This window comes from Gossypium raimondii, chromosome 3 (genome assembly GCF_025698545.1).
Source record: "Gossypium raimondii isolate GPD5lz chromosome 3, ASM2569854v1, whole genome shotgun sequence".
Taxonomy (NCBI): Eukaryota; Viridiplantae; Streptophyta; class Magnoliopsida; order Malvales; family Malvaceae; genus Gossypium; species Gossypium raimondii.
The window spans coordinates 6,612,445-6,635,284 of record NC_068567.1 but is presented as its reverse complement, the minus strand read 5'-3'; the positions used below and the strand labels follow the sequence as shown (position 1 = coordinate 6,635,284).

Sequence of the window (22,840 nt, the reverse complement as noted above, 5' to 3'; positions counted from 1 at the left end):
TAAAATTGTATTTTAACTTCTTAAAATGATAAAAATTTGATTCAATCCTTTAAAAATTATAAAGATATAAGCTACTAAAATGGTGAAATTCCATTGCTACCACTCACGACAGATTGTTTAGTTATAGTATGATTTTCTGATCGTTGTTGTCTGTTGTGTTTTGATACTTCTGAATCTTGAAATCATATTTTCTTTGAGTGTGCCTACTGATCTTGAGGTTTGTAACAACTTATTCTGGGTTTGTGTGGCATCAGGAAGTCAGTTGGTACATGCCTTCCAAAATTTAGCTAGACAACTTCTTGTTTGAAAGGTAAGTCATTCCTTGTCTGCTTGCTAAGCTGGCATGGAATGTAGTTTTATACTTTATTTGGTGTGAAAAGAATAGTAGGCTATTTGTTGAAGAAAGTTAAAGATGTTATGCATCTTCGTCTTAGTGGTAAATGTCCCACTGATTCAAACTTTGTCAATAACAGATAATGTTTGCAATGGAGTTTGAGAAATGTATAAGATAGGCTTTTGGTTTTGATTGTTGTAATATGTTGTGTTTTTGGTTTTGTCTAAGTTCTTACTGTACAGCTACAGTGTCGTTGTTGTGGATTGTTGGATGTGGCAGGGTTTTTTTTCTGCTTATTGGATAATACAATTTACTTATCCAAAAAAAAAAATTTGCCTTCACCCCTTGTCCACAAGCTGGGTTAAGAATTCTCCATGCCGTTTCTTAACTCCACTTATGAGTTAAGAAAACTTTACAACCTCAAGTTGTGATCTATTGATCGAGTGTTCATTTTCCTTAAAAATACTTAAATTTAAATCTTCGTTATGCCAAAAACATAAAGCGAAATGAAATGAATTTAATAATAATTATCTAAAGATTAATATCCACAAATTCATTATGAATTATGTAATAACCCAAATTTGCCCGGCCCAAATCAGAAATAAATAAATAAACAAAAATATAAATAAAAACAAAAATTATTAAAAGTCCATCCGTCCATATTACAAACCCAAAATACATCAGACCCACTAAGCCTAATATCACAACCCAAATTCAACCCAGACCCAACCTAAATTTCTAAAACCCTAGCCCAATGACGAAGCGGCCCAATAAGAAAAATACAGAGCAACCCTAGGGCAAACCCCAGCGCCGTGACCAGCCTCTATACGTTCTGAGCCTTTGCTCTCACGCGTGCCTCCATACATGCCACGTCCCCAACCCCGCACGCCGTACCTGTAAATGGGAAGAAAACGCAGCAGCGAAAACGGAAAAATGGATTCTTTTTATTTATTTTTTCTTTCGGCCTATAAAACAAAAAGGCAAGGCCTTTGTAAAGGACACAGAGACAAAAAAAAATCACACACGCATATTGTATACAAAAAAAATTCATTCGAAGAAATCGAAAAGTTCGAAAGGTGATTGTTAATCTTTTTGCTTTTTCTTTTTTTTCTCTGCTCCTTTGTTCATTGATAAGTACTAAAATAGAAGAGAAAAAGGAAAGGAGAGGCTTACCTGGTCTCCGTTGCGATCGGGGTCGGACGAGGCTGAGGATCCCCTGAGCAGTCGGTCCACAGATGCGGCGAGGGGATCCATCTATGTTAGTTTTTTTTCTTTTCTTTTTAAAAAGGAGGAGTTAGAAGAGAACTTACCTGGCCGCCGGATCCTGGTTCTCTCCGTCGCAATCGGAGTTTGAGCAAGGATTCGAAGTTCCTTTTCGAACGACTGCTTCACAGAACGGCGCCGAAAACAGCAAGCAAATCTTTTAGGTTTTATTTTAAATAAAATAAATTGTTGATTGCTCTGGGGTTCTACTTATAAGTAGTGAAAGAAACGACGTCGTTCAGAGCCTGTGCAGTGGCCATGATACGACGCCGTTTAGAGGCTCAGACCAGCATGGTGACCCGACTCGGGGCAGGATCCACGCATCTCTGTTCATTAGTCTATTTGCACGACGAGTCCCTCTTGTTTTGTGATGTTTCGATTTGATTTTTTTTATTTTTTTTAATTTGAATCGCGTATTTTATTTTGTTTTCAATTTGATCCACAGTTATGCGGTGTCGTTTTCATTATTAGGATTGAATGCCCAGGTCATGCGTTTAATTACAATTTTAGTCCCTCATTTTTTAAGTCGATTACCAATTTAGTTTATCTTTATTTTTTCTTTTTTTATTTCTATTTGTAGTGTTTTATTTTTATTTTTATTTTTATTTGAATTCCAATATCATTTTTAATCCTATTATTATTATTATTATTATTATTATTATTATTATTATTATTATTTCTTTATATTTAAATTATGTCTTAACTTTAACTTGATTTTAATAGTATAATTTTAAATCAATTTAGTACTTATTTTAATATATTTATTTATAGCATATTTTAATATTTAGTTTGACATTACTTTTAAACTTATTATTAGTATAGTTTTAAAATGTAATATACTATTATTTTAAATTATTATTGATATGTTTTAAATTTATCATATATTATTTTTTAATATCTATTATATATTTTTATCTTCAAACTTGACATGTTATTATTTGATTCATTATTTATTAATATGTATATTTTATAAGATTTTGGTATAATTTGTATACATTTTAATGTTTTGTTTAGGTTATATCTTAAAATTCATTTTGTATATCTATATGCTAAATGTTTATATAATTTTTTATATACTATTTTTCAAGGTTGTTATTATTTTATTTCAAGTTTATTTTGAGTTCATGCGTGCAATTTATTTTAAAACTTTTATGCGTAGGACTTTTTTCATTTTTTATTATCTTGGTGCATTCTTAAAATTGATGATAGATTTGTTTAGCTTTGGACATTGATGTTAGTATTAGTATAATATGATTAAAATCATTATTGCTATTTGTATTTATCTATCACCTACTTGTTATGTCTTAGTGTAGGTTTGTGTTGCTATTTATCTTTTATATTATGTATTACTATTCAATCATGTCTCATTTGTAAAAATTGTATTTTATCAAAGCACTACAATCATTTTATTTCATAATTTTCAGAAAAGGCATGGTGTTCATGGTTCTCGAGTGAGTTGTGCCCTAACTTACTGGGCTTCAATTCTTCTCGATGAATTTAGATAGCCAAGTGCTTATTTTGTTAAAACCATACAATTTCAAAATGAAGCATGTGAGATTTCAAGATGTTGGGTCCTAACTTACTGTATATGACATCTTGTTGTCTCGCACTACACCAAAACAGACTTTTAGCGGCGTTTTTAGCGGCGTTTGGATAAAAAATGGCGCTAAAGATCGATCATTAGCGGCGTTTTCCAGAAAGCGCCGCAAAAAACCTAAGCCCACCGACGCCATTTACCGAGCTTTCGGAGAGTTAGCGGCGTTTTTAAGAAAGCGCCGCAAAAAAATCTAAGCCAAACGACGCCGTTTTTTGAGCTTTCGGGGATTTAGTGGCGTTTTTGATAAAGCGTCGCAAAAAAACCTAAGCCAAACGACGCCGTTTTTGAGCTTTTGGGGATTTAGCGGCGTTTTTGAGAAAGCGCCGCAAAAAAACCTAAGCCAAACGACGCCGTTTTCTGAGCTTTCGGGGATTTAGCGGCGTTTTTTAGAAAGCGCCGCTAATGTTCAGGGCCTTAGCGGTGTTTTTGGGTAAGCGCCGCAAAAAAACCTAAGCCAAACGACACCGTTTTCTAAGCTTTCGGGGATTTAGAGGCGTTTTTGAGAAAGCGCCGCAAAAAACCTAAGCCCAACGACGCCGTTTTCTGAGCTTTCGGGATTTAGCGGCGTTTTTGGGGAAGCGCCACAAAAAAAACTAAGCCCAACGGCGTCGTTTTCTAAGCTATCGGGGATTTAGAGGCGTTTTTAAGAAAGCGCCGCTAATGCTCAGGGCTTTAGCGGCGTTTTTGGGAAAACGTCGCAAAAAAAAAAAACTAAGCCCAACGGCGCCATTTTCTGAGCTTTCAGGGATTTAGCAGCGTTTTTAAGAAAGCGCCGCTAATGCTCAAGGCTTTAGCGTCGTTTTTGGGAAAGCGCCGCATAAAAAACTAAGCCCAACGGCGCCGTTTTCTGAGCTTTCGGGGATTTAGCGGCGTTTTTAAGAAGCGCCGCTAATGCTTAGGGATTTAAAATAATTTAAAATATTTGTTAAAAATGGAAAAATTAAAATACTATTATTTAAAATAATTTTAAAGTTTTTTTGGATACATTACTGATTTTTTTAGCTTATATATTAAACAATTTCTTATATAATCGTAAAAGAGATAGTATTAATTTTAAAATATTGAATAATTATCACTATAGTATATGGTTTAGAGTTTAAGGAGTAGGTTGGGGTATCGATTTAGGGTTTGTGATTTAAGGTTTAGGGGTTAAGTGTTATGCTTTAGGGGTTAGGGGGATTTATGGGTTAGGGGATTTAGGGTTAGGGGTTAGGGATTTGGTGTTTAGGGTTTTAACAGTTAGGTTAGAGTTTAATTTTAGATTAATTAGTTTTATTAATTTTTATATTAAATATGTTCTTATATATTTCTAAAATAGATAATAATAAATTTAATATATTGAAATTATGAGTATATAATTTATATTATTTAAGAGATATATAATGGATAGATGATTACTTTATGCATGTAGATTGATTGGTTAATTTAGGGTTTAAGCTTAAACCTTAAGGTTTATAAATTGAGACTTGTTAAATGATACAATTAATTAATACTTGTATATTTAAAACATTTAAACCTAACCATTTGATATTTTTATATGGATATATATATATATAGGTAATTAATTATTTAAATTGGATAGGACCAAAATATAAGAAAAAATAAAATAAAAAATATAAATGAAATAAAAAACTAAAATTTATACATGTATCAAATACTTTTAAATATTACTTAAAATTTTAATAATTATTTACGTAAAATTTAAATGAAAGATACAAAAAATAAATAAATAAAATATATGAGATTTAGCGGTGTTTTTAACAAAAAAACGCCGTTACTATATATTCAAATTTCCCAAAACGACACCGTTTGGGAAAACGGCGTCATTTTGTTCAAAATAAAATAATTTTTTGTGGCGTTTTTATCCCAAAATTCCCCCCGAAACCCCTAAACTTTCCCCCTAAAATTGGCTTCTGTTTAAGTTCAAAACAAAATATTTTGTTTTTTTATATTTTATATACAATCTAAAAATTACACTTAGATTATAAAATTTAGCCCTAAAACATCATAATTTTTAAAGTTTAAACTTCACTATTTCAATAAAAAAATTATTAATTAATTAATTTATTTATAAATATATGTTGCGTAATTTAATATAATAACGGCATATCGATTTTAAAATAAAGGCAATATTTTGTGTTTAGGAATCTCAAGAAATTGAACCCTAACTTATTGGATTACAATTTCTCGATTGACCCAACTAACCAAATATCCTTTTCAAAACACGTGAATTTTTAAAATCTAAAAGGACAAATCTAACTTTAAAGATTGAACTGTTGCACCCTAACTCACTGAGTATGGCAATTTATTTCTTCGAAATAAGTGCGTCTTATTATGCAATTTGGTTTATTCAAATTTAAACTTCAAAGGATTGTATTTCAAAATCTTTTCAAAATTTCGACATTAAGACATTAAACAATCAATTTGGTACCAATTTTGGGCGTTACGAGGGTGCTAACCCTTCCTCGTACGTAACCGACTCCTGAACTTATTTTCTCAAAATTTCGCAGACCAAAATCATTTTAACGGTGAACCGGTCACACCTTAATAAAAGATCGGTGGCGACTCTCATTTTATTTTCAAAGTCGATCCCCGTTTTTCAAATTTTATAAAAATGGTTTCGACAAATTATAATTATACTATCTAAATTATTGATGTATTTTCTTATCTCATAATCATATTTAAAATATTTTATATTTATACAAATTTCAATACATTAATAATTCATACTGTATAAATGTTGAATTTCTTCGATCTTTCACCTTCAATCACACTGTTAGTGTATTTTTTTCTGATTCCTCATCTTGTGCTTCACGTAATTGAATCCCTAGCCTGCATTTGTTATCCACTAAATAACATTCTAAACTAGAGACGAAGTTAGAATTGTGTTTTTGAGTGCTAAAGATAAATGGTAACTTTAAAAAAAAAATCAAAAATGCAATTTTATTATGATATTAATTTGTAACTTCATAAATTCAGAAAGAATTAAAGATAATTTTAAGGGACCAATATTGCTATTTACCCTTTTGCCTACACTCCTACTTTGAACCACGGATATATAGATAAATTTATTATGATTTAACGTACCACGTCAGCTTTCCGTTACACCGTTAACGATAATTAACGACTCAGTGACCAAAATATTACAACACGTGGTATGACGAAGTGCGGAAACATGATCGTAAATTTGTCCAAGTCGCAGATTTGACTAGGGCTCTAGACGTTCAGAAATAAACTTGAATTTTGACATAACCTGAAATGCAAACAAATCCAGGTCAAATAAAAAAATTTAAAAAACAATTAAAATAAATAACTAAGATAAATAAAATAGAATAACAAATCAAATATTAGAACAATAAAAAAATAGATAGAAAAAATGGAACATGGCGTGTAAAACTTCTAAGGAGTCTTGAAAACAATAAGAATCCACAACTACTCTAATTTTTCCTCCAAGAAAGAAAAATTGGTAAGAAAAAGTTTGAAAATTATTCTCACAATCTGAAAAGATTGTTAAAACTCTACTAAAAGAAAACTAAAGAAAAATTCTTGAAAAAAATCAAAAAGAATTTATTAACTCAAAAAGAAATTGTTGAATAATAATGAATTGATTTTAATACATTTTATTCATTCTGTGTATCATTTCTTATTTCCTTGAAATGATTTATTCTCAAATATTAACTTTAAACTAAATTTGTTTAAAATATAATTTTAATACTAATATTTCTCAATAAATTTGTTTTTACACTAAACAAAATTTTAGTCATTATCTTAAAATTTTTAAAACATATGTTTATTTAAACTATTTTCTAAACAAAGTGTAAAAATTTATTAAAATATATATTTTAAAACAAAATACATATTAATAAATGTTAGTATTTGATATCTTGACAATGTATTTTTTATTACACAAATAATCTTAAAAGATTATCATGTGTTTCTTTTAATATTTTACTATACGACACTTGTCAATTCTCTAATCTTACTTGTTCAGTCTAAAAATTTCACTGATAATATGCCAAATATTTTCTTTATTAATAATATGGATATTTTCTATTAATTAACTTAATGTCAAACAATTTAATTAAAACATAAAGTAGAATGTATAAAACATAAAGGTTTCTATTAATCCCCTGATGCTCTCACCGGTCACCATTTCAATAATTACTAAGCTGGATACGGCTCCTTGATGGCACAAATATTCCCCAGCCGTTCTATGTCTTCTATCATTGCTTGGAGTCTCCAATTGGCGGCCTTTTTTTCCTTCTTCAGAAACATCTTCAATCTCTTCGTTCTCGTGGAGTCAGACTGCTTACCTGCTGTCAAGATGTCAAAGGAGAAGCCAAGAAAGGTCATTGCTAGTGCAATCGGCAGAGCAGCAATAGCCAATACGCTTGTTGAATCGTGCATGGACGGTGAAGGCTGAACACATATTTCGGGAGGCCAATCAGGAGGCGGATTTCTTAGCTCATCTAGCATCCACTCAAGCACTTGAGAAATGAAAATTCAAAAGGAAGAATATCATCAAGAAAAATACAGTGAAATCCTTGAGAAGACTTGGACTATCTAGAAAGCAAATAGAGTGACACTGACAGAGGTCCTTGTTGAGAAAATTTCAAAAATGTAGATATTATATATAAAGCTATTCGAATTCTATATAATAACTCAAAATTAATAAAATTAGATTTTATTAAATAATATTAAATTTTATTTACATCTAGAATAATAAAACGATGAATTAAAAATGGAAGGGTAACCGCAGAATTTACTTGATTATTAATAAAATAATATACTATACATTAATTTTATCAAATGATTTTGTATGATTATATATATAATTTTAATTTAATTCAATTTTAAAAATTATTAACACTGTTATTGTATTAGCATAATTTTAATATATTTTTGAATTATGTACAACTAATCAAAATCAAATATATGTTTTAAATAATTTTAATAATTAGTAAATTATTTGTAAATTTAATTATACATGAAATATTTTAAAATTTTAAATATAATAAAAAATCATTGAATTTATTGTCAGGGTATTTACGTAAATTCACCTTATTAACTCAATGGGCTAAATAACGGCCCAATATTTTGTAGGACTTCGAGTAGGGATTTTTCTATATTATAAAATGAAAACGTTAAATTAAAATTTTAAAATTAATAAAGAAAAGAAAAAGGTAATATTTATTAAAAAAATAATATAAAAACCCTAAAACATTTCATCTTCCTTGCATTGATTCTTTGCATCTGATCTGAACCAAGAAGAAAAACCCAAATCAGATTTACTCATAACCCCCCTCCCCAACTATAAACAGTTATAATTATTTTAAACGCAAGTAAGTAATTTCTTCTTCGGCTTCTTGTTAAAATTCTTGCTCTTTTTAGACTCTTTTTTTTTTTTAATCTAAAGAACTATATATTGTTTATTTTGCGGTATTCAGGATTGTTCTTCGATTCGTTGAATTTCGTTAAGTGAAGATGGAAGACTGGGGTAAGTTTTAATTTGGCCCGAATTTGTTGTTAATTACTGGCGCTTTGACTGATAAGTGATCCTATTTTCTTTTGCATGTTTTATTATGTGTGAACTTGAATGTGGAAAATTACTTTTTGTAGAGCTAAAGGTTTATTGGGTTTATTGAAATTTAGGGCTTTTACTTGTTTTTGGTTTTGGTTTTTATGAGGTTGAGTTGAGATGTTTTAAAGGTGTTAGCTTTGAGTTTCTTGGGAAATCGGCTATGGTGTTGCCAGACCAAACAGAGAAATTTAGGGGTTTTTTCTTTCTATTAAAAAGAAAAACTGCATGTAGTGGAAGATCAGTAATTGTGGCAACATCTTGGGAATCTAGTCTTGGCTTCAATTGCTGGGATTCACTAGTTCTTTTCTTGCAACATTACCTGACGGTAGCCTCCTAGTTCTGTATAGGAGTTTTAAAGTGTAAAGAGACCTTAAAGCAGATTCATTTCTATTTTATGTTTCATATGTTTTTAAGTTGTTAATAAGTGCTAAAGACTATGGTCTGTTTCCAATCTTAGTTGGAGAACCTATTGCATTATGTCTTTCTTTTTATTCTTGGTTTCCTTGTCTTGAACACCCCTTTTATTTTTGGCTCAAGAAGTTGTATGCTATTGTTGCAGAGGATGAGATTCCACCTCTCCCTGCAAAGGAACAACTTAAAAGCAAATGGGATGATGAAGATATTGATGACTCTGATATCAAGGAATCATGGGAGGATGAAGATGAACCTGCTCCGCCTCCGGTATGATGGGCTTCATTGTAACTTGTATTCGTTAAGTTTACTAGTATTTTACTGTCGGGGCTCTTCGGTCCTATGAATCTCTCTATGCTTCTTAAAAATCTAGTACTAGAAAATATGTTCAAAATTGCAACCTTTTAAACCACCTAAACATAGGCAAGAAAAACCTGGTTACAAGAAAAACCTTTTACAGTTATTAGTTCTTTCTGGATTGGTCCTGATTTGATTTTTGATACATGTATCTCATGGCATTGTCAGATGGATAAATCATATCTAATCTTGATTTAGCAACCTGATTTATAACTTAAATTTCGTAATTCAAACTCTATTAAGATGTGCCCCATTCCTGATGTGATAAGAATATAACTTTAATTTGGTAATTCAAACTCTATTAAGATGCGCCTCATTCCTGATGTGATAAGAATATGACTTACATTTGATAATTCAAACTCTATTAAGATGCGCTTCATTCCTGATGTGATAAGAATATCTTCGTGTGATCCATTACCATCCTACTGCATCAGTTAAGAAATTTGATTGATGATTAATAGTGATTCCTGCCTTCTATTCTTAGCATTTGGATCTAGAATCAAGTATATAGAGCCTCTCCCTGTATCTTTTTTGATGGTGGCATAAGATTTGCTTTGAGGCTAATTACAGTGTCACTTATAACAATTTTGTGAATATTGACAGAATCATAGTGTTTTCGTAGATCTTTTGTTATAAACTCATTGGCATGAATATCTTATTACACGTCTAAGTTGTACTTAGCTGTTTGATGTTGACATTCTGTGCCATACACAAGGTATTTGTGTCGTATATCTGATGGAGTAAGATTATTTGCATGTATTCATTCATTTTTCCTTAATTGGTATCAGCAACCTGTTGCAAAAGCTCCAGAAGAAAAGGCCCCAAAAAAGGCTGCATCAAAAGCTACTGAAAAGAAAGGAAAAGCTGTTGAAGTAGCTAAAGAAGAGCCCCTTGATCCAGTGGCTGAGAAACTTCGCCAACAAAGGTAGAAATTTAATATTTTTAGCTTCCACATTGAAGACATGGAGGGCTTTCCTTTGTCGTCGTTGTGGGTGTTACAGCATAATATGACTGCTAGAACTTAAATTTGCTGACTTCTATTTAGAACTATTTCGTTGTAGTTTGTTTCTAGATTAGCTGAAGTCTTACTGTTATACTCCACCCATTTTTTACTTTTGTGTGTGTATATATGTGTGTATATCTAAAGGTGATTTTTTTCTTCATTGCTTTTTGTCTGTAAGGTGCCATGATCTGACATTTTGCTTTCTACTATAGGCTTGTGGAAGAAGCCGATTATAAATCAACTACTGAACTGTTTTCCAAGAAAGGTGATGATAAGACTCTTGATAATTTTATTCCCAAATCTGAAAGTGACTTTGTGGAGTATGCTGAGCTTATTTCTCACAAGCTTCGCCCATATGAGGTGAGTTTAACAATCTTTCTTTCCTTGCATTGTCACTGTATTGAGGAAGTTCTCATGTTGCCTAAATACATCCTTTGATACAGAAAAGTTATCATTATATTGCTCTACTCAAGGCTGTGATGAGACTGTCATTGACTTCTTTGAAAGCAGCTGATGTCAAAGATATTGCATCTTCGGTCACCGCAATTGCAAATGAGAAGCTAAAAGCAGAAAAAGAAGCCACAACTAAAAAGAAGACAGGTAAACGTTCTGCAACCCTTTCATTCTTGTGGTCCACGTTAATGTTACATTTGTCAAACAAGAAAACAGAAACACGGATGGTTCAATTTTTCACTTAATTGAGAAATTTTAAATCAATTATGGAAGAAAAATAAATCCTCTAATCCTAAAGAAAAGCATGTCAACTATGATTAAGCATAACTACTTGCATATATAATTGAGCATTATTCGTATAGCAAGACTAGATAAATGCCCTTCCATAATTTCATGGTCTGGTGATTATCGCTTCAGCCATAGGTAGATGCCACTACTTTGCATAATTTCATTGTATGGTGATTACCCCTTCACCCGAAAAAGATGTTCTAGGATATTATAGGGTAAGACCTACAAATTCTTTTTTATCGGAATCCTTAGGCAGTTTAGGCATTCTTTAGACAACCGGAGAAGTTGGGGTTGAATGGTTCCTCAATAATCTCAGTTTACTGTGAGCTTTAGATCTGAAGCTGTTCTGAACCTTAAGAAGATTAAGAGGCACATAGATCTTTATCTTTTTCAGATATGCAACTTACTGGTCAACCTATCTTTCATACTCTGAATGGTTATTTACCCATGCTTTGGCCAAACCTGCACCAAATTAACCATTAAATATTTAAAATAAACCTAAAGTTCATGAGACCCTCAATGTTGTATGAAACCTATTTGCTTTTGCAAAGGTCTTTTGTAAGAAAGAACTTCCAACACCTCAGGTGTTGGAGCCCCGATGATTCATCTTCTTAACAACTGTTATGTTTTACATATCATATTATGCTTGTAGTCAAATTGAACTACAATTCTCTGACTGCAACATTTTTCTTTTAGTTGGAAAGAAAAAGCAGCTCCATGTTGATAAACCAGATGATGATTTGGTGGTTACTGCTTATGATGACATTGATGATTACGACTTTATGTGATTCATTTTTGGGCAAATGCCACCCACCTTCAAGTGTTTGCATTACGGATCCTGGGGTTACCGCAACAACCATATATATGCGGATCTGGCGGCTCTTCTCTTTTTTAATTTTTCCCTTTTTTTCTTCTTCCAATTCTTGGAGAAATTTAGTTGTCTGATGAATAGTCTATCCATAATATGGATGATAGTGTTACATGAAGAAAACCATTAGATTAAAACTTCCAGAAACAAGGTCTTCTAAGATGGTTTTGGGCAGTTCCAGTTTGTTACCTTGAAAAAAAATTCAAATGTTGTTTTTTTTTGCCTGAGGTTGAGAACTGATTCTATTTGTAAGAAAAGAAAACACAATTATACTGTTTGTTTGTGCATTATGAGAACTAGTTGTTTGTCATGTGATTTAATAAGATTTTCTTATTAAAAAACATAATTCTGGTTCTAGTTGAGTTACTCTCATGAACTAAACAAAAACTTTAACACGCAGGTGGGATTTAGTGCATATATTGTTTTCAAGCCTCTCAAACACTATTCATATATTCTAAATATAGAAAAATAACTTTTTATTGCAAACTGCTCTCTGTAATTTAATTTTTATTGGATTTGGTCCTTTGTTTTGATTTCATTTTTACGTATTCGAACAGCTTAACTAAAATTAGCAAGCAAGGCTGACATTTAGCCAGCCTGTATAAAAATATTCTCCGCAAAACAAAAATCTAATACACTTTCATGTTCACTCATTTCATATGTGGGGCTTCATCAATGAACAATGATAAAATAGGAGGAAAAAAACCACCCTTCGCCACGTTGAAGAATTATGAAGATCCATTATAATATAACTCATAGTTGTGAAGTGTTATTTCTTTATATTTACCATCCACTAATCAACTCTAAGCAAAGCAATTTCTGAAGGAATCTAGGCTTCCATCTCCATCAACCTTTATGAAAAAAAAAAAAAAAGGAAAGGCAAAGTAGTAAACAACAATTTCCCATCATTTTATCTGATATACGTATAGTGAGTGGTATTTTACTTGTAACAGAAGGATTCCTTTGAGACCAATGGATATCCATACACCATTAAGAAAAGCTACTTTCATCGTTTTGACTCGTATATAAATGTAATTTCTATATATATAATGAAACGATACAGCTCCATCTATCATCTGTTTCACACACTTTAATTCTTTTCAGTGGTCGGTAACCTGCCATGCATTTATAAAATCCTCAATCAGCCACCCAAAATAAAGCAAATTCCCTTTGGTCCCTTATAAATACATCAACCTCGATCCATCAGTTATTTTTAATTACAAAATTCTTTTAACCCTTAAACCAATACTACTTCAAGAGGAGGTTAAAACTCGATTAAATCAACTAAAAAAACCACTAGAGTTGATTGTGTGAATCAATAAATAAAATTTGATTTTCCTTTTGAAACCTAATGGAGCTGAAGCAAAAAACTGCCTCTCCTTCTCACCCGAAAGGGAAAAGAAAAAAAGAGATTCGTTGCATACCCCACATCTTTTGCCTTTCAAATATTCCTTATTATTCGTGTACAAATAAAATGCACCTATTGATTCTTGGTTTATATTCTTCACCGATCTCCATTTTCATCTTACAAAACTATACTTATTTTCCCTCCTGCTTTCTCTTCTTTTCCTTCCTTGGTCTCCTCATTCATGGAGGTAGTTAAAGCTTCTCTATTTTCATCAATGGAACTTCCATTATTACATTGCAAACTACAATTTCAGCTAATCACTCTTTCTTTTTTTATTGCAGAAACCTCGAGTTACAGAGTTTCAAGTCCGAATGGACTGCAACGGTTGCGTTCAGAAGATTAAAAAAGCTCTTCATGGCATTCATGGTATAACAAGCTATTAACATTTTTGCCTATTAATTATTTTTATTCAGTTTCTAGTCATTGCTTGATTGTTGAATTTTTCGTTTCATTGTTTTAATTTATAGGTATATATGAAGTTTATCCCGATATTGCTCAACAGAAGTTGACAGTTATAGGATGGGCAGATCCGGAAAGAATCATCAAGGCAATTCGGAAAACTAGGAAGAGCGTAACAATCTGTTCCTATTCGGAACCAACAGAAACGGCTGAGCAGCCACCGGAACAACCGCCTGACGATGGTTCGGCAGCTCCAGAGACGGAAAATCCAACCCCACCAGAAGCTCCACCGTCAGCTGAAGCTGCTGCTTCACAACCTGAAGCAGCAGCCCCAACTGCGGACCAACAGAGAGACCAACCAGTACCACCCCCAGAGAATCCACAACCAGAGCCAGCACCCGCACCCGCACCGGATGCAAATGCTAATGCTGGCCAGCAACAACCGCCACATTCGGGACCGAAAGATGTGGGCGAAGTCCATGTAATATGTCACCATCCGCCTGATTACGGACATAGATTCGGATATGTTCACAGTTATGGAGGACCCTGCAACAGGCAATTCCCTAATAGCCAATGCAATTTCTATCCTAATAGCCAACCTTTCCACCATGAATTACCACCACAACCGGCCTTCGTAACCCACAGTTACAACACGTACAAGCCGTCACCGTACGTGACGGAATATGAATACGTTCCTTCCCCACCACGATACTCACATTACTCGCATTTCAGTAGGATCGATCATCACAACGAAGACTATTACGGTAATTACAGCAACGGCAGCAGCGGTAGCAATTACAACAACAGCAATGGCAATGGCAATGGAAATATTACATCAATATTTAGTGATGAAAATCCCAATGCCTGTGCAATAATGTAGAAAAATAAAGAATAGGGCGGCAATGTTTTTCCCCTAAGAGCATGTGTCAAAAAAGATAGAGAAAAGAATTGGAAATGATGAAGGAGAGGTATAGATTCCATGCTTGTAAGTGCTGGAAGAATAGATTCTGCAATCCACTTCTGAGAGAGGGATTATTTGCCATCAAAGGATTATTTCCGTGTGAAAATGAATGTGCCAAAGATAATTCTTTTAGATTATATATTATATGTGGGTTCCACTCTTCATTTTTTTCAAAGAAATCTATTTACCTTTAAATACATACGATAAAAGTTGACGAAATTCAAATTTTTAAGACCAAATTTCCATGGCTTAAAAAGGAGGAAGAAAAGATTTGATCTTCAAGATTCTTCATAAAAATATTCTTTTGACGAAGGTTTTCATCCAATGCTAACTTTGCCGTGTAAAACAGAAATAAAGGCCACGTTGTAACTTTTCTCTATTATCGAAATTCAACTATCAGAATTCATATGGATTTAGGAAATAAATTATAAATTTTAGGAGTTAAATAGGTGGGAAGTTGGACTGAATTTCTTAAAATGTCTAATTTTATTTTAAGAAAATTTATCAGATTAGGTCTTTTTTTTAATTATGGGATTAGGTCAATTTTACGAAAATGCTTATTTTTAATTAACAACATAAGATTAATGTTTAGAACAAACTGCAAATGGAGTATGAGTTTATATAGACTCATATCCCATATCACTTAAGAAAACAAAAGAAATGAGCTCGGAGTTTATATAAAACATGCTTTGTAAATTTTATTTTCACAAGAGGTTGCACAATAAATAAATAAATAAAAGATATTGGAGCAAAAAGTGCTTTTAGTTGGAAACATTTTTGTAAAATCAGCCTAGTCTCGTAATTTTTTGAAAATATTGCCTAATCTGGTTTTTTTTTTTTAAATAGCATTTTTTAGAAATGCACTTGGGAAGTTAGAAAATTGTTCTGGACCAGAATTAAGCTGTATATTTTTATAAGGGTTAAAATGTAATTCCATTATTTTAAAAGTTTTTAAATCTTTTAAGGACTAAATCAAAAAAATTTTGAAGTATCAAAATGTAATTTTACTATATACTAATTTAAAATTTTATAAATTGTAATTAAAGGGCTAAAAGCTTAAAATTTCCATTTTACGGCCTTGGCATCATCTATGGAGTTAAAATGTAATTTCATTATTATATTAACTTGTAATTTTATAATTTTAAGGGACTAAACTAATATTTCACTATTTTAGATTAGAATTGAATTATAATTTTAAAGAGCTAAAACGTAATTTTATTATTGTATATAAATTTATAATTTTGATGAAACTAACTCTAATATTTTACTGGCAAAAGTCTTACTAATCTAGAAAAATATTAAGTTCGAAATTTATCTCAATTGATTCATATAACTACTCGTAATAATAATATTAATAGACCTCAAACCTTACTTTGTAAAAAAAAAGAATCTTCTACATAATTCATTTAGACTACAAATTAATTCTAGTTAGTTTAAAATGGTTTCACTTTTATAAATTAGAAAACTAGTTGACTCCCATTCTTAATTTCTCATACTGCTATATAATTCAATGAGAAAATAACCAGCAAAAATCAAGGATGTTAAGATCCATAAAAGAAAACAAAAAAGAATGATGCTATCTTGATAAGTAACAGTCTAAAGTAATTGTAGTCAAGATTTGAGGACTAAAAGTGAAAGAAAATTATGGTTTTCAATTTCTAAAACTGAAAGTGAATCATTCATTGGATGATTAACAAAGAGGTTGAAAACATTATACTTAATTCCTCTTTCAACTTTAAAAAAAAACATTTTAATTATTTATTTAATTTTCTGGTTTTTTATTTTTAAACTTGGCGTTGTTTGTCAAATTAACCCAAAATAAATGAAAAATTAATATTTGTTAACTTTACTGACATAAAAGTTTAAAATTCAAAAAATATAAAATATTTAAAAATATAAAGATTTATATTTAATATTTTAAATTTTCAACAAATTAATTAATTGTTAAGGTGGCATACATATGGATTATCGCATGGATGCAATATCAGCAAAGTTAATATACGTTAATTGTTTCCATCCATTTTCGAGTGATTTGACAAACAATGAAAAATTTAAAAAAATAAAAATTAAATAAGAGATTTTTTTTATTTTTTTTTTTGAAGTTGAAGAACCAAATTTATCATTTTACCTTAATAATATTTGGATGAGATTAAAATTGGTGTTGTATCATTTAACTAAAGGATCATTGCTTTGTCTTGCCCCATGCTACCCATATGTGATCCAAAGGGACCATGGCTTAGTTGGCATAATTACTATCGCAACAACAATAAATACATAGGTTTGAGCTAGAGGCAAGTCGTTTAAATGGGAAATTATGATTTTATTTTTAAACATTTAAAAAATAAATTAGTTACACTCAAATTTTGAAAATTCTCATTAAACTTATTTAAGATATTTTTGAAAATTTTTAAAAATTTTAGTTAAATTCCTAAATTAAAAAAATCATTAAAGACTTAAAATTTCGCCATTTGTCATAAGTAAAATAAGCATTGTAGTGCAAATATAAGTTATTGTTCTTAGCCTTCAAGTTTTTCGGGTTTTTGTAAGGTTTGCCATTCTTGAATAATAATAAGTTAACAGAGTTGAATTGATTCAACAATTTTTTCTTTTGGCTTTGGCTAAACTATAAAAATGCCCTTCAACTTTATCATTTTATTTAAATAAGCCCTCATTTTCCTTTAAAATAAGCACTTAATAACTAACTTGTATTCTAATAAACACTTAAGTTAATGTGTATAAAATACATAAACGTGTTAAATATTATATAATCCAAATTATTTATACATTAGAATTTATACGAATATATAATACATTAAACACGTCATCCATAATATTAGAAATACCGAATATGAAAGTTCAAAAGATCTGTTCATGCAGATGCATCTTATGAAACAATTTCAATATAGGTTTAACATTACTACATCCATACATAACACAGTAACCCAAAGGCAATGAACCGCCGATGGCCGACGGCAACAATCAGTTACCCGAGTTTTGCCATCTTGGCGGGGGCGGAGGCTTTGACGAAGTTAACTTGTTGAGACAGCTTGGGGTGGAAGAAGAGGCAGATGGCCGAGATATCATCCATTGCAATCCCTCTTTTCTTATACTTCCATGCTCTCATGGCACATTGAACCAATTTTTTTGCTGATTTTTCCCTATCTTCTGTTGAAGAAACTATCTCCACTGCTGCTTCATTTGAAATAACATCCCAAACCTAATTTAATAAAAAAAATATGTTAATGTTAAATAGCGTTTCTGTTTATGATCAATTGGACTGACCCTTTCATGTATTCCTTGTTTTCTTGGAGTACAAGGCACTGAATATAATATACATACCCCATCTGTTGCTAAAATGACAAATTGGTCATTGTTTGTGATGTTTCTTTGGGTGACATCAGGCACTGAAATGAGGCCAAACTCTTTGACACAGTGGTCACCAATGGCTCTTGATAAAGCTAGTCCTGGTGTATCCCCATTAGGTGTCCACACCCTGTACACCCCTGGTTCATCTCTTAAGCAAAACACTCTCCCATTGCACTGTAGTATTCTCTCAGCCTCCTCTGTTACATAATATACACATACATATATATATCAGCATAATAAAGATTATAATGATCAGTCCCAGGATGACTCCTCCCCATCGCCGTATGCACCAAGATTAGACCATAAAGGTATTGTCCTCTTTGGGCCACAAAGGCGATGCGGGTGAAATGTCCTGGAACCGTGTTAGTACAAAAACTAGGCAAAATAAGGTGGTAATAAAGCCATTACAAACCTGGAATGTTAGGCTTGAAGTCAACAGTAAGCTGAAGAGGTGCCAATTTGCCATCATCTGAAGTAGTTGCTAGGACTGCCCTAGAATCACCAACATTTGCTATAACCAGATGTTCACCCTAATCCATCAAAGTTGAAAAAATTCAGTTGACCAGACCATCTTAAGGTCGAATACCGGTTAGCCGAACTATCTTAAACGTACCTCCATATAACCATGCTTGAATACAAGTGTTTGACACAAATAGTTTAAGAAAAGTGAAGAGTCCAAGTAATGAAAGTGTACCTGTTTGATGATCGTCAAAGCTGTAGTGCCGCTACGGAAAGCATCAATGCCAGGATGGTGCTTAAGCTCAAGGTCAACATCAGCATAAGCTTTCAAATAAGATTGTTTCCAGATATCAAAGTGATGAGAAGTTGAGTTGAATTCAGTATCCAGTTGATGGGGAAGTGAGGTTAAGGAAAGAGCCTTTTGCCAGTTGCAAAGCAAAGAAGCAGGCACAGAATTTTTCACCCTTTTGGCTACAATATGACCCCATGGTCCATGCCCATCAAAAATACCACAGAATATCATATCTTCTTGGCACCCAAATTTCTATATTGAAAAAACAACACATATCAAATTAACCCATACTTGTTGGATCAAACATTTGTATTAAATCTTGGGTTATAAAGTTAGATCATGCAAAGTCATAGTAGTTTGAGAATAAATAAAGGAGTTGCAGATGCTGTGATTCGAATTTTAGACCTATTAAATGATACCACTTAAAAGGCGGTAACATGAACCATCTTGATTAAATCTTGGGTTATACAAAGAAGGTTAAAAGGGTCATAGATGTTGTGATTCGAATCTTAAATCTTCGGTGGTAACATGAACCAATCTCGATTAATTCTTGAGTTATACAGCTAGATTATACAAAAAAAAAAAAAAAAGGCCAAAGCTCGAGTTAAGAAAGGAGATGCAGGTGGTTGCATGAACCATCTGGATTTAGCTTAACATAGGATGATGTGAAATGAGGTGATAAATTACCTCCCAAACAATTGCAGAATCCTGGTTGGTTCCTTTTTGGCCTCTCTTGGAGCAGATGGAAGCAAAATCATTGGACTTGTTGGAATTGACAGTACCTGAGGAACACAGCATCATTTCATTCTTCTTTGCATCTTTGGCCATGCTTTCAGCTGCTTCCCTTCCACCATCCGTCTCATTGTTTTGATTCTTCCCTTTCTTCATTGAAACACCTCTTGCCAATCCATCAAAAAGTGATGGCAAAAGCACCATTTCTGCTTCTTCTTCTTCTTCTTCTTATACTGCACTATTTACTTCTTAAAACACAAAGCACAATCTTAAAATCTCGATCCATAAATCGACACATATTCAAATACGGGTACAAGTTATATTCAAAGAACTTAGAAAATTGAATAAAATCAAGAACAAAGTCTTTAACTACGTACAAATTAGTATGGACTCTATGTATGTGCGTGTATATATATGGCATATACCTTTGTTCTTGCTCGAATTTGAATCCGAGAAACGACCACTACACACGGCCACCAATCGCCGGAATCTCGATTCTCGAATTGCTTGATGGAATCCGACGGATTCTTGAATATGAAGAAGTCTCATGTAGCTTATACTCCATTTTTCAATATATTTGTTTTTTCTGTAAAACAATGGCTGGCTTTGTACAAGTACGTAACCTATATCTTTCACAGCAAACGATAAACAGGGCTGGAGAAAAGGACTAAAATACCTTGGATTTGGCAGTTGAGTTATACGAAAAAAAGGGTATTTCGGACATTTTAAAATTATAATAAAAAAAAATATGGGTATACCTCATCATCTTCATCATCATAGTTAACCTTAACCTTAAGATTTTGATTTTATGAATTGAAGTCGGTCAGAAGTTAGTAAAATATTTTATGAAATAAATTAAAGGAATGGGTAATTAAATAAGATATATTTCATGGATGAGAATTGTTGGGATAAAACTAGTATTATCATTTTAATTAATTTAATCATATCTTAAGCCACTATGAATAGATTATTAATGGGTAGCTATAAGAAGAACAAAATTAATAAGAATTCTAGTTATAACAAAAGACCAAACACATGGCTACCAGTTTGCCAGTCGGAATAATGGACCATCGATTATAATGTAAAATTTAATCTATACAATACAACATAGATGAAAATTTAAATATATTTATATAATATATACATACACCTTATAATTGTAAATTGTGCTAACAATATCAAAACTCGATATTTATATCAAAGAAAACTACTTTTAAATATAATAATAATAATTAGGGGTGGTGGGGTTAGACAAGATGGACAATGATCCATGAGCTTGGGTCATGGTATTGGGACCAAAATTCCATGGTTACTAAATATTGGCTCAACAACAGAGGGAATGTCAAAATAGTAGAATTGAATATTCCAGATTGAGAAAATTAAAAATCAGGTTGTTGGAGTAAAGAATTTATTTATAAATTTTTGTTTTGAATAATTCTATTGTAGGTTTTAATAATTCTATTGTAGGTTTTGGTTGTATCTGTTTTTTTGTCATTATGTTTAGAACTACTCATAGTCCTTCTCTAATCTATAAATAGGAAGACAATACGCTTCAGCACACTCAAACTCATGTCCTCCTATATTACAACAATGCTCATGCCAATCGAGTTAAGATTCGATCATCATTTGTTTATAAATTTTTAGTTGGTATTTATTTCAGATTTGATTCGGGATAATATTTAACTTTTATTTATTATAAAATATAAATAAAAATAAACTCACAATTAATAAAAACTAGTATTTAAATAGTGAATTTAAGTAACTTATGTGAGATTTCGTTAATTCTTCTAAGAAAATGAGAAATTTATCAACAATTTCAACTAGATTTGCAAATCTGTGTGCAAAAAATTTGTGGGCATCTTGGATAGAAATTCATCTAGTGGGGTATTTGATATACTTTGATTGCATAATTAGAAAGGAAAGGATGTGCCTTGGGTTTTGCCAACATTTGAGCATGTTCAGAAAGGTGAAATGTTTCAATCAAATAATTGGAGCTCTTCCAATATTTGTGGATCACATAAATTTCACATTTTATGGATATCTCAAAAATATTTCCACCCCTATAACACCTTTATCCAGATAAATCACAATTGTTAAAGAAACGTCCTAATACTTTTTTTTGGGGTAGAAATTGATTTTCTTTCTCCGGAATTGGATTTAATTGATTATTTTGAAATCTTTTGAAATTATTTATCTTTATGTCCAATTTTAAATATTGAATTTATATCTAAATTCGGTTTTCGAGTCTTATTTGCTTATATTATTAAAATATCGAATATTAACTTTTTTATATTAATCAGTAGTTTACTAAAATATTTTTCAAAACAATATAGAACTTTTTATTATGGCAAGTTATAATGATTGTTTTAGGTCAAATTGTAGTTACTGTCCCTCCACTATGTTTAAATGTAAGATTTCATGTTAATACTTTAATTTGCAATAATTAGGTTATTGTACTTTTGTAATATCATTAGTTAGTCCAAATAGTTAATACCCTTAATTATTCCGATCAAAATGTTAGAAATGTCTCATGTCAAAATATTCTCTCTTTTTGTGAATTAGAAAAGTGTTTTAAAAAGAACATAACTATTTTACTCGAAATAGATAGTTAAAGATGTTAATTCTTTGATCTAACTAATGTGATTGTAAAATTAGAAGACCAAATTATATCAAACTAAAATATAAAAACTAAATTTCATATTTGTGTTGGAACATTTTCAACATATATTTAGTGTTTCAATAGTTACAATGAAAAGTTATAAGTAACCAAAAGTTATATTATTTGGTTATTAATCAAGATTTATCACATTTTATAGTGATGAATTATGTCTCTTAAATTCAAAAATTATATCACTTTATTATTAACAATGAATCATGATTGTTCAATGATACATCTATTGAATAATTACGTGTATTATTAAAAGATGTGACTATCCATTTAGATAGTTGTGTTACTATGAAAAAATATGAAAACTTTTATAAATAAGAGTCAAATTTCATTTGTCTGACACACCCAAAAACATAGAAACAATGTTTCTTCTATTCTCCCACCATCTTTTGTATTTCTA

At 31.4% G+C, this 22,840-nt stretch overlaps 3 protein-coding genes across 4 annotated transcripts; 2 read left to right on the top strand and 1 right to left on the bottom strand.

The window, feature by feature from the left end:
* The first annotated feature begins 8,374 nt into the window (after positions 1-8,374).
* LOC105796857 (uncharacterized) lies at positions 8,375-12,478 on the top strand. The gene is made up of 7 exons (XM_012626686.2): positions 8,375-8,536; positions 8,642-8,691; positions 9,335-9,456; positions 10,332-10,468; positions 10,759-10,906; positions 10,990-11,146; positions 11,984-12,478. Exons 2-7 carry the CDS (start codon positions 8,679-8,681, stop codon positions 12,073-12,075), a joined length of 669 nt encoding a protein of 222 aa, XP_012482140.2. The 5' UTR covers positions 8,375-8,536; positions 8,642-8,678; the 3' UTR covers positions 12,076-12,478.
* A 1,126-nt stretch (positions 12,479-13,604) lies between these two features.
* LOC105795642 (leucine-rich repeat extensin-like protein 5) lies at positions 13,605-15,062 on the top strand. The gene is made up of 3 exons (XM_052628048.1): positions 13,605-13,750; positions 13,845-13,929; positions 14,031-15,062. The coding sequence occupies exons 1-3, from the start codon at positions 13,745-13,747 to the stop codon at positions 14,840-14,842; spliced, it is 903 nt and encodes a 300-aa protein (XP_052484008.1). The 5' UTR covers positions 13,605-13,744; the 3' UTR covers positions 14,843-15,062.
* Positions 15,063-17,728: 2,666 nt separating this feature from the next.
* LOC105796853 (probable protein phosphatase 2C 34) lies at positions 17,729-20,380 on the bottom strand. 2 transcript variants are annotated; one of them, XM_012626683.2, is made up of 6 exons: positions 20,198-20,380; positions 19,728-20,020; positions 18,984-19,292; positions 18,702-18,819; positions 18,263-18,486; positions 17,729-18,140 (listed from the first exon to the last, which is right to left on the bottom strand). In XM_012626683.2, the coding sequence occupies exons 2-6, from the start codon at positions 19,974-19,976 to the stop codon at positions 17,907-17,909; spliced, it is 1,134 nt and encodes a 377-aa protein (XP_012482137.1). In that variant the 5' UTR covers positions 19,977-20,020; positions 20,198-20,380; the 3' UTR covers positions 17,729-17,906. The 2 variants fall into 2 exon arrangements, with proteins under 2 accessions (XP_012482137.1, XP_012482138.1); XM_012626684.2 differs by having other exon boundaries at positions 19,728-20,017.
* Positions 20,381-22,840: the final 2,460 nt, after the last annotated feature.

Coding starts and splice junctions, on each gene's coding strand:
- LOC105796853 (XM_012626683.2), bottom strand. CDS start 19,976: ATGGTGCTTTTGCCATCACTTTTTGATGGATTGGCAAGAGGTGTTTCA. Junction 18,820..18,983: donor CTTTGACGATCATCAAACAG/GTACACTTTCAT, acceptor TTGATGGATTAG/GGTGAACATCTGGTTATAGC. Junction 18,487..18,701: donor CTTCAAGCCTAACATTCCAG/GTTTGTAATGGC, acceptor ATTATGTAACAG/AGGAGGCTGAGAGAATACTA.
- LOC105796857 (XM_012626686.2), top strand. Junction 9,457..10,331: donor ATGAACCTGCTCCGCCTCCG/GTATGATGGGCT, acceptor AATTGGTATCAG/CAACCTGTTGCAAAAGCTCC. Junction 10,907..10,989: donor ACAAGCTTCGCCCATATGAG/GTGAGTTTAACA, acceptor CCTTTGATACAG/AAAAGTTATCATTATATTGC.
- LOC105795642 (XM_052628048.1), top strand. Junction 13,930..14,030: donor AGCTCTTCATGGCATTCATG/GTATAACAAGCT, acceptor TTTAATTTATAG/GTATATATGAAGTTTATCCC.